Genomic DNA, 10781 nt, shown 5'->3' with positions numbered 1-10781 from the left:
GAGAGAAAAAGTTTCTACCTGCTGCTTCACTCCCCAAATGCCTGCAATAGTGGAGGCCAGGCTGGGCTGACATCAGGAGCCTGGAACTCAGTCCAGGTCTCCCCTGTGGGTAGCACAGATCCGGGTACCTGAGCCATCCTGTGCTGCTCTTCAGGGCAGGAATTTGGTGGAGTGGTTAAGAAGCCACTGGGGAAACGTGTGCTGGGTTTGAGGCTTGGCTCTACTCCTGATTCTAGCTTCTTGCTAACACATATCCTGTGAAGCAACAACAGCTCAAGTTCTTGGGTCCCCACCACCCATGTGAGAGACCTCAATTGATTTTCACGCTCCTGGCTTCAGCCTGGCCCAGAACCCAGCTGTTGCAAGCATTTGAGGAGAGGATGGGAGATTTCTGTCTGGCTGGCTCCTTTCAAATAAGTTTAATACATAAATAGAAACTTTTAAAAAGATAAAAATTTGATTCAGGCTTGATTTGGGTTTAATTTCAGAGCTACACCCAATGTCTCACTAAACACATGAATGATTTCTTTGAATAGTTAGTCAGACTATCCACTGTGGAAATTAAAAAAAAAAATATATATATATATATATATTGAACAAACCTCTAAAACAATGTAGAATATATTTTGTACTTTTTGCTTAACTGACAATATTGCAGTTTGTTCTTATTAATTATGATATTATTGGTTACAAAGGGAATGAAAATAATATTCCATAATATACCATAATACATTCCATAATATTCCATAATACATAATACATGATTTATAAAAGGCTGAGAAATTAGAAATGAAAACTGAAAAATTTCTACCCTACACAGCTTTTGGATTCTTCGCATATCAATATTGACTCTCATCTTTCACAGTCCCTGTGCCTTTCCAGTTGACATACATAAGAGCTATCAGATCTAACGCCTGCAATAATACGGGTCTATTGAACTAAGACATCCTTACAAAGTCAATACATGTCTCAGTTCTTACACAAGTGGAAATGTTCTCTAAACAGCACTGTCCGATAGAAATGCCTGTGATGGAAGGGGTCTATATCTACACTGTCCAGTAGGGTTGCCACTAGCCACATGCAGATACTCAGCCCTTCATCTGTGGCTAGTGTGACTGAGGAACTGAATTAAAAAATGTTTAATTTTTATTTTGTTAGAGAGAGAGAGAAAGAGAGAGAGAGGCAAACTGCTCCCTCCCCGCAGCCAAATGCCCACAACAGCCAGAGCAGGTCCAGGCCAAAGCCAAGAGATTGGAACTCAACCCAAGTTTCCCACGTGAATGTCAGGGACCCAAGTAGTTGAGTCATCTGCTGTCTTCTCAGGGTCTGCATTAGCTGGAAACTGGACTGGAAGGAAAGCTAGGACTCGAACCATGCGCTCTGATAGGGGATGTGGATGTACCAAATGCACCTTAATCTCTGGGCCAAGGGTCGTCCCCTGAATTTACAATGTATTTAACTGTAGTTCACTTAAACAGCTACATGTATTGGATTAGCTCAGGTCTAGCAGACCCTGTTAGAAGCTGGAGATCCATTATGGGCAACCCAGGAATCTTAAATGATCACCATGATGTTTTAAAAACTCTCTCATTCCTTCAGCATGAATTTTCCCAGAAGTTTCACATTTTCAAAGAACAAAATCCAAATCAACCAAACTCTTCAGGCTGCTTTTCTGTATGAATCATCTTTTTTGCAAAGAGGTGTAAGACTGACTTTATTGCCAATTCTGCCCCCTCTTCTACAGACAGAACTTGCTGATTAGATTCTGCATTTATTTAGATTGTTCCCCTAAAAAAACCTGGTTTCCATACTGCAAATAAATGACAGGAACTTTTCCACTAGATTATCCAGACAGCACAAATGTTCTTTCCAAAAGTGGAGACTGGATCCACGGCCCCCTCACACTGCCTGCTACATCTGTTTATGCTTATAGAAGTGACATCCACTTCATAGACAGAGGATGCCTGTCTTGGGAAAAGATGGAATTTGGGGAGCCTGAAGAAAAAAGACACCTCACTGTTCAAAATAAAAGATGTAGTATTGATCAGCTACCAAGTCTTTCTGAAATCCAGGGGAAGGTTTTGCTCCTGGAGTACAAAGATTCAGCATTGCATCGGTGCCTGGGTTCCTACCATGTCTTAGTCATCTGCTCCCTAATTAAAGATGGAGACGTTAGGAAAGTTCAACCTCAGTTTGCCCATCCATAAAATGTGAATAATGATGTTCCCTGGGGAAAACTTGTGGAAGCCTTTGCAATGGGCAACAAAGGACTGTGTTATCTTCAGGCTCTGGAGTTCTGGGATCCTACAGAGGTCTCCACCTTTAACTGCCTTTCACTAGGCTTTATACCACTCAGTAAACTGTAGACACTTAAGGTTATGTAAAGTATTCTTACCCACAGAGATGCAAATTACTTAGGGAACTAAAGAGAGACAGCTTATTACTGCCCTGGAGAGCAGATGGGGGGTAGGGGGCGCTTACCTGCTATTCCCACTGACCTTGGTTTCAGTTGCCCTTGGTCTACCCTGACCTGTAAATACTAAATTCCCCCAACACTGTCCAATTTAAATAACTTTAACAGTTGTTCTACTTTATTATTCTTGCTCATCTCTTATTATGCCTAATCTATAGGTTCAACTTCATTTTAGGTGTGTATGCAGGGGAGAAAACATGCAGGACTTGTGCTATCCAGGGTTTCAGCACCCAGTGGGGACCCTGGAGTGCATCCCCGTTGGGTGAGGGGAGGGCGCCTGTTATGCCAACATCACGACGACTCTGTGCCCTGCAGAACATGCAGCCGTTTTTGTCATTTTTCCTGACATCATTCTTCACGTTTCATCTGAGTAGGGTGCAAGATCTTGCTGGTTCCTGCCCTAATGAGTCAAATAAAAATTTCTGACCCATGTTCATCTGGGGAGTGTCTTTCTTTCAGGGTCATGCTCTTCTCCAAAAACGACCGGGTGGGCGCCGCAGGCTGCTCCGGAGCAGTTGGAAGGTCTATATGGCCAGTTGTGATCAGTTGTGTTTTGCAGGAAGGCTGTGGCACTTCCGGTATTCGGGGGCGGGGGAGAAGGAGTTCTGAGCACTTATAAAAAGGGCGAGGGCGGGCAGGGGGGCTGAGCAGCCCTCCCCAGAGGAGAAACTCACAAGAGCTGCCCCAGTCCTTTGCTTTTAGCCGGGAGACCTTGAGGTCAAGGTGGGTAGCAGGCCCCAGGCGCTGGAGGCCAGGCCATCCTGGGCCTAGTCTTGGCCCTCCAGGTCAGGAGCATGGCCCGGGGCTGTGGATGCCTGGGGGTCACGGGGTTCACTGCGGCCTCCGAGGGGCTCGAGCAGCCTGCAGCCCCGGGACCCAGGGACCCAGTGCCCGGTCCAGCAGCCCTCAGGAAGGCAGCCGGGCCCCCACGGGGCAGGCCGGGTCCCAGGCCCGCGAGGCCCCTCGCCCACGGCCGAGGGGGTGGGGCGGCCTCGCCTCGGGCCGGTGCTTTTCGCCCTCCGTTGGCCGCCAGAGGCTCCCTCTCGCTCTCGCTCCCTCTCCTGGGATTTTGCTGCTGGGCTCCCTCTCTCTCTGCGGCCCTAGAGTTAATCCCATCCAGCCGAGGTGAGGCACCTGTTACCCCGGGCCTTCCTCACCCCCCACCCGGCCTCTCCTCCTTCACACCGCGGCCTCCCGGCTCGGTCCAGCGGCCCGCGCCCGGCGGCCGCACGTGCGCCCAGCCCCTGCCCCGGCCGGCGCCCCCCGCCCCGGGCCGGCCCGAGGGCGCGAGCGCGGCGCTGCCCGCCCGGCCGCCGCCCGCCATGGCGTTGGGGAGCGCGGCGCGGGCAGAGCGCGCGTGGGGGCCGGGGCGCGAGTGGCCGCGGCCGCCGTGCGCGCCGCGCCGTGAGGAGCGGGTGGCGGGGCGGCCAGCGGGGCCGGCGCCGAGCCGCGGCCACTGTGGGGCGGGGGGCGCCTGCGAGGAGGGGGTGGGAGCCGCGGCGGCGCGACCCTCCCCGCCCGCGGCGCTCCCGCTCGGGTAAGGGGGAGGCTGAGCGCGGCGCCCGGAGCCGGGGAGGGTGGCGATGGGGAGGCGCGCAGCCGGCTCGTACAAAGGCTGAGTTGCAGGCTGGGGTGGGGGCGGCTGTGGTCGGGGAGCGCCAGGTGGGGGACCGGAGGCTTTATCAGTGGGATCTATTGTTCCCTGGCACGAGGGGAGGGATTTATGCTCATTACCCTGTCATTTTGTTCTTGCTTTTTATTTTTTTTTAAATTTTATTTATTTATTTATTTTTTTAACTGTGGCCAGGGAGCTCGTCTCTCCCCGTGCCACCCTGGGCTCCGCTTGGCAGCCGCCGGGAGCCGCAGCCAAGGTGTCAGGACTTAAGGTGCTTCTTGGCACAGAGCTAGACTGCGACCTCCTACCGTAGCGCCTGGCGTCACCTGCTCGCCCGGCCCGGCCCCGGGGCCGAGGGACTGCGTCCCGAAGCAGGCTTGGGAACCGGCCGCCTCTCAAGTTGGTGTTATTTATGTTTGTCTTTTGTGAGGGCAGGATTTGAACCCTCCCCGGCGGCCCCTCCGCCTCCGCCCCCTCGGGCTGAGCTGGCGGGGGAGGGAGTGGGACGGGTGTGTGTGTGTGTGTGTGTGTGTGTGGAGGGGCGAGGGGAGGGTGTGGATGGCTTTAAAAAAATGTCAGGGTAAAAGGAGATTGTCGATGGTTTAGAAAAAAAAAAAAAAGGAAAAAAAAAATCGAAACGAAACAGGCAACACACTCTGTAGCCGTCCTTGTTTGCATGGGCCTGCATGCGCGATGGGCCAGGAGCCCAGTCTGGAGGCGATTTAAGCGAAAGTGATTGTGGGCGAGGGTGATGGGGCTCAGGGAGTCAGAGCAAAACCAAACCAAAACCTAAACAAGACGGGAAACCTTTAGCACCGCATTGTCTGCTGCTCAGTGGATCCGCCAAGTGCTGGATTGCTGGTGTATCGATTTGGAATCCAGCTGTGGGCTAGAGCAGGCCAGCACCACGCAGTGCCTCGCGGTCTCTGCTTGCAGTCAGCTGGAGGCCAGGAGGCATACACGAATCCGGGCTTTGGAGAGAGGTGGCATGGTGTCCTGATTGCTACAGCTCACGCATTTATTCGCATGGTAGTCCACATCCCACTTCCTAATTAATAATAGCCACTGTTAGGACATTTCCCCATGCTTGATAGAACTGAACTGGAAGAACTTTGTTTTTCTGCTTGTTTTGATTGGAAATTGCTTTGGGGATGTGATAGAAGAGTGATGCCCTCAAGAGTGAAGAGAAGCCTCTATGGGCATGTTTTTAAGTTTCTAAACATAGATTCGTCACTTTCACTTGTGCTTAGGAGTACTAAGTGCTGCCTGGGTGTGGGGAATCCTGGATGATAATTCTGGACAGTTAGAGGATGAGTCTTGGAGGTCTGCGAACTGTTGTTTCCTTTTAAGGTCGTTTACAAAAGCAACCAATTCTCAGACTAAAGTATTGTTTTCAGATGTACTTATGTGTAACTGTGTGTATGACAGGAGAGGGAGAGAGAGAGAGAGAGAGAGAGAGTGTGTTTTGGTAGGGATCTCCAAATTTTGTTTGAGATATTTTTGTTACCAAAGACCAATTAGAATAACTTTCAGCTTCTTGACTTTTAACTACCTATTTCAATAAGCAATGATTTCTGTTTGATGGATGGCTAAACCACATGGAAAATAAAGTATGTATCAGTAACATAAATTCAAATAAGTCAATGAGTTCAGAAATTCATTTCTTCTGTTCCAGATGAACCCCAACGTCTTGCTTTGAAAAAGCCATTTTGTGTTGAGGCTTGACTGTGAATGGCTCCCTAATACACCTGTTGGGACGATCACAACAGAGTATGCTTTTTGAGAGGTACTTGGCTTGACCAGATATTGGTACTAGAGAAGAGAGGCATTTTGTGTTTTGGTTTATCCTGATCATTATGAACATTGGCTTTTGACCCCTGAAGTAACAATGTTGAAAGCTGAGTCTTCAGGTGAACGGACCACTCTCAGAAGTGCCTCTCCACACAGGAATGCGTATAGAACTGAGTTCCAGGCACTGAAAAGTACCTTTGACAAACCCAAGTCAGATGGAGAACAGAAAGCAAAGGAAGGTGGTGAGGGTTCTCAGCAGAGCAGGGGGAGGAAATATGGCTCCAATGTCAACAGAATTAAAAACCTGTTTATGCAGATGGGTATGGAGCCCAATGAGAATACTGCAGTTGTTGCCAAAACCAGGGGGAAAGGTAGACCTTCATCCCCTCAGAGGAGAATGAAGCCCAAAGAATTTCTGGAGAAGACAGATGGCTCGGTGGTTAGGTTGGAGTCCTCTGTTTCCGAACGCATCAGTAGATTCGACACCCTGTATGATGGTCCTTCTTACTCCAAGTTCACGGAGACTCGGAAGATGTTTGAGAGAAGCGTGCACGAGTCAGGACCCAACAACCGCTATTCCCCAAAGAAGGAGAAGGCTGGAGGGGGGGAGCCGCAGGACGAGTGGGGAGGCTCCAAGTCCAACCGAGGCAGCACTGACTCATTGGACAGCCTCAGCTCGCGGACCGAGGCTGTCTCTCCAACCGTGAGTCAACTGAGTGCTGTGTTTGAGAACACTGATTCCCCTGGGACTGTTAGTTCCGAGAAGGCTGAAAACAGCGAGTACTCGGTGACTGGGCACTACCCCCTGAATCTGCCAACCGTCACTGTTACAAACCTCGATACCTTCGGCCGCCTGAAGGATTCTAATTCGTGGGCTCCTTCAGACAAACAGGGCGTGGGTGCAGAGGATGCTCCGAAGAGTGACTCAACCCCAGTGCTAGAAGTGGCTTCTAGAAGCACCTCTGTGGCTCCGGTTCCTACTGAAGAGAATCAGCAGAGCAAGGAAGCCGGGGACTCCTCATCCAACCTAGAGGCTCCCAGCAGAGTCGACGCAGACACTCCCGAAGGACCTTGTGCTGAAAATCGGGCGATGCCGAGGTCTGAAATCCTCTCCCCGCCACACCAACCCTCAGCAGATGCCGAAGAAAATGTGGTCGAGGGCGAGGCAGCCGAGCAACTGAGAAAAGACCCTGCAGGTGGTGCTTTCCCCTCTCCTGTTGCTTCTTCAGACACCTGTGGAAAAGAAGGACCTGAAGATGCAGACGATTTCGAGAGTTCCCACGTGTACATGCACAGTGACTATAACGTGTATAGGGTGAGATCCAGGTGTAATTCAGACTGGGGAGAGACAGGTACCGAGCAGGACGAGGAAGATGACAGTGACGAGAATAATGACTATCAGCCAGACATGGACTACTCCGAAATCCTTGGACTGCCCGAAGAGGAAGAAATCCCAGCAAACAGGAAGATCAAGTTCAGCAGTGCTCCAATTAAGGTGAGTATGTCCTTTGCATTTGTTTGTAGGCCTGACTGGATGCAGAATAGATTTGAAAAGTGTTAGAAGTTTTTGTTGGGAATTCAAGATTGTGGACATGCACCTGTTGTCAGGTGATTTTAAAAGCTTGGTGTTTGAGAGGTATCAGTCACTTTGATTACATTGAGTTAGCGTGATATCCACCAAGAGTGAGCACTGTTTAAGTTGAGGAAGTTTGGGGATTTTTGAAAAGCATTCCAGTGGCTTGGAGCATTGGTACTGCACAGGCTGAAAACCAGGAGTGTTAGTTTGTAATACAACCACTTTCACAAGTGTATCTAAAGTTAATAAATAATTATATTTTCTAAATCTATATACACTATAGGTTATGAGGTATAATGAACAGTGGAAGAGTTAAAGTAACTTTGAAATAACATTCTCTATTAACTTGCTTCAAAAATCTGATTTATTCCTAAGTGTAAGTGGATTGTGAGGAATGTTGTTGGAGCTGAAGTTTATTTTTTGTACTGCTACTTGGTATTGGACATTTGATTTATGGAAATATATTAGCTGACTTAAACACTTGGATTGAAAAACTATGTAAACAGCTTTGAGTTCAGAATTTGTTATGTAGCTTTATAGTGGAATTTTGTGAAGGGAGGTAAATATTGATTTGCCAATCGTGGATTTATTTTTACTTCTCAAAAATGAGAGGAGTGCCAGTTGAATTCAGACGCCCTATTCTAGTGACTTCACCGAGCGAACATTTGGTGTAGAAGAATAGCACTAAGTCCATCCGCGCGGCGCTGGCACCTGAGCAGGGGGTGATGGCAGCAGGGGCAGCGGGTGGTTGGTGAAGTACCTGCATCCCTGGAGAGTCTTCGCAAAGTGCACTTGCGCAGCGGCTCAGCCCCGGGGGAGTCCAGAGGGCTAATATGGCAAATGTGTAGCTTGACACCACTTTCTAGGGGCTTCTGGCTTACACAGTGTATGTATGTAGATTTGGAATTTGATATCATACCTTTTTAAACCTTCTCAAAATCTAAAATCACTCTCTGTCATTATTTTCATCTTATTGAGTTTCTATGTAAGACTACATGGAAACAGCCAAAAGGGAATCTGACGTTTCTTTAATGGTGAAATACTATGTTGAGATGAAGTAATAATCTGTGAAATTATTTACAGATGTTAGCAGAAAAACTCTAATTTTATTAGTGTCAAGCAGAAATTGTGGATCAGAATGGGACATTTCGAGTCAGGGTTTAACGGGAAACATGAGATGTGAAGTAGTTTGAAAGTGAGCTAAGTTTCTTTGCAGTTCTTTGCTACTGGCCTTTGTTTTTCTCTGTTTTCCCTTGTCATCTTCCCCCTCTCCACAACCTCTAGGCACCGCCTTCCAAGGTGCCTCTCCCTTAAGTCTATCCCTGAGCTCCTAAATTTCACCATCTATGTCTTCTTTGAACATCATCTCTGTACCCTTTAGGAAGAAAGCCATAAGATTAAATTGCTTCACATAGAACAAGGCAAGGATAATTGAAATGCACTCTTCAAGGAGTATGTTAAACCCAGTGACTTATTTTTTAATAGGGGGATAGGAGCTTATGAAAACGTATCAAGTTAGAACAATGCCCCTTCAGTCAGATAGGATGCCAGCCTTGCATTTGGGTCCTGTGCCGCACAAAACATACCTGCACAGGAGTAGATTTATTGGATTGTAAAAGATTCATCATTGAAATGTGTCTGTTCATATGTGAACAAATTAGCTCTTGGAGTAAGATATTTAGAAATTGAAGTCGTTTTTAATATTATCGCTCTTAATTTTCACATAGGACACCGGATTCATATAGGAATGAATGAAAATACATACACTGAAGTATAAGAGAAGTAGAAGACATTTCATCAAAAATTTAGATCAAGCATCTGATTTGTGAGAAGATGCTAGTGCTTTGCACTTTATTGGACACACACAGTGCTAGTTGGAGTGGATTGATTTTGAAAGCAACAATTCCTTATTAGCCCCTTTGTAATGAATAAAGCAGTTCTTCATTCTAGTTGCTCCCATTGTTTACCATGCAAGTGGGTCCACTTGGAAATTTTCAGAGCCGCTTTCTACTGGTGGTAGTGGCAATAGTAACAGGGTTATTCTCTAATTAAGATTTTTTTGACTGGAAGGGTGGTAATAATTAAATTCATTAAGTATTTATTGAAGACTAATCATGTGTGTTCTGTCTTGCTGTCAGCTGTGGAAGAAACAGTTTTCTCCTTCTGTGAGCTTGTGGAGTCAGTTCTTAAACACATATAGCACAGTGTAAAGAAAAGTGCCAAAATAGCTAATATCCTGTGAGTTCTTTAAAAAAATGTGGCTGTACTAAATACATAGAATAAAAGGGATTTGATAGATATTTGGAAAGGAATGCACACAATCATTCCTTATGTGTGTTTCCTTATTCTGCTCATAAGATTTATTCATGAAATGGGAAGTTGTGATTTCCAGCCTAAATCTTTTCCTTTGACACTTAAGCACAGTCCCTCTTTGAGAAGCAACAGGGAATATATTCCTTACAGAAATGAGTTTTGGAGCATTTATATTCTTTTACTGATATCCTCATTTTATCATTTGCTGTGTTTCCAACATCTTTAGTCTTATGTTGTAGGTCTTGCTCATGATCTGTATGTGTGTGTGTGTGTGTGTGTGATACTGTCATTAGAATGTAGTTCAGTTCTGTGGATATTTTAATAGGTACTTCCCTAAAATGTCTTAAATCTGCACCTAGAAGAGCATCAAAATGATGCCTGATCTTTTCTGTGTGCCATTTTCCTTCTATTTGTTAGTGGCTTTTAAAAGTAGGTAAATTGGGTTGCTGGTCAGCAGTTAGTATGACTGCCTAATCTTTCACAGACATGGTCATTTCTTATTGACAGGTTGATGTGTTTTATAGAGTCGTGGAGTATTAGAAAGGGATATACAACAGAAAATATAAAATCCAACTTTGAGATATGGAATGGAGGACTCTTTATATGCTATACTAATTAGAGATGTGGAGTTATGCTTTTATTCACTGGAATTTCTAAAAACAAGAGATGGAATTAGAGTAAATTTGTCTTGGATAAATGAAAGATGGAGAAGATGATGCTGATCAGATTTTTTTTTCTATTGCTTGAGAGCACTTACTGAGCCCCTGCTATGTGCCAGGAACAATGCGAATGTCATAAACACACAAAGTGACTGGAGCCGACTGAGCAGGAGCTGCTGGGTCGGGAAGCAGGCGGCCCACGCAGGGGGCCCCTCAGACCATTCCACCGGACTCTGCTCCTCATGATCTTTCCAAGGTCACTGCGACCTCCTTCAGGAAGGCGTTGCTCCCTCAGTGTTTCTGTTAGCTTTATGTCCTTTGGATTGGCATTTCTGAGATATAGTCATACATATA

General features: G+C 46.8%; 1 protein-coding gene across 7 annotated transcripts in view; it reads left to right on the top strand.

Moving 5' to 3' along the window:
* The first annotated feature begins 3507 nt into the window (after positions 1-3507).
* PPP1R9A (protein phosphatase 1 regulatory subunit 9A) overlaps positions 3508-10781 on the top strand; it is a 326933-nt gene continuing 319659 nt past the window's right edge. For all 7 annotated transcript variants that reach the window (XM_062178639.1, XM_062178637.1, XM_062178638.1 and 4 more), the window contains exons 1-2: positions 3508-3598; positions 5764-7374. In XM_062178639.1, the coding sequence (XP_062034623.1) occupies positions 5977-7374 (1398 nt within the window). In that variant the 5' untranslated portion in view covers positions 3508-3598; positions 5764-5976. The remainder of the gene's footprint in view (positions 3599-5763; positions 7375-10781) is intronic.

Source organism: Lepus europaeus, chromosome 20, assembly GCF_033115175.1.
Source record: "Lepus europaeus isolate LE1 chromosome 20, mLepTim1.pri, whole genome shotgun sequence".
NCBI classification, from domain to species: Eukaryota; Metazoa; Chordata; class Mammalia; order Lagomorpha; family Leporidae; genus Lepus; species Lepus europaeus.
This window is presented reverse-complemented; position numbering and strand designations above follow the sequence as displayed.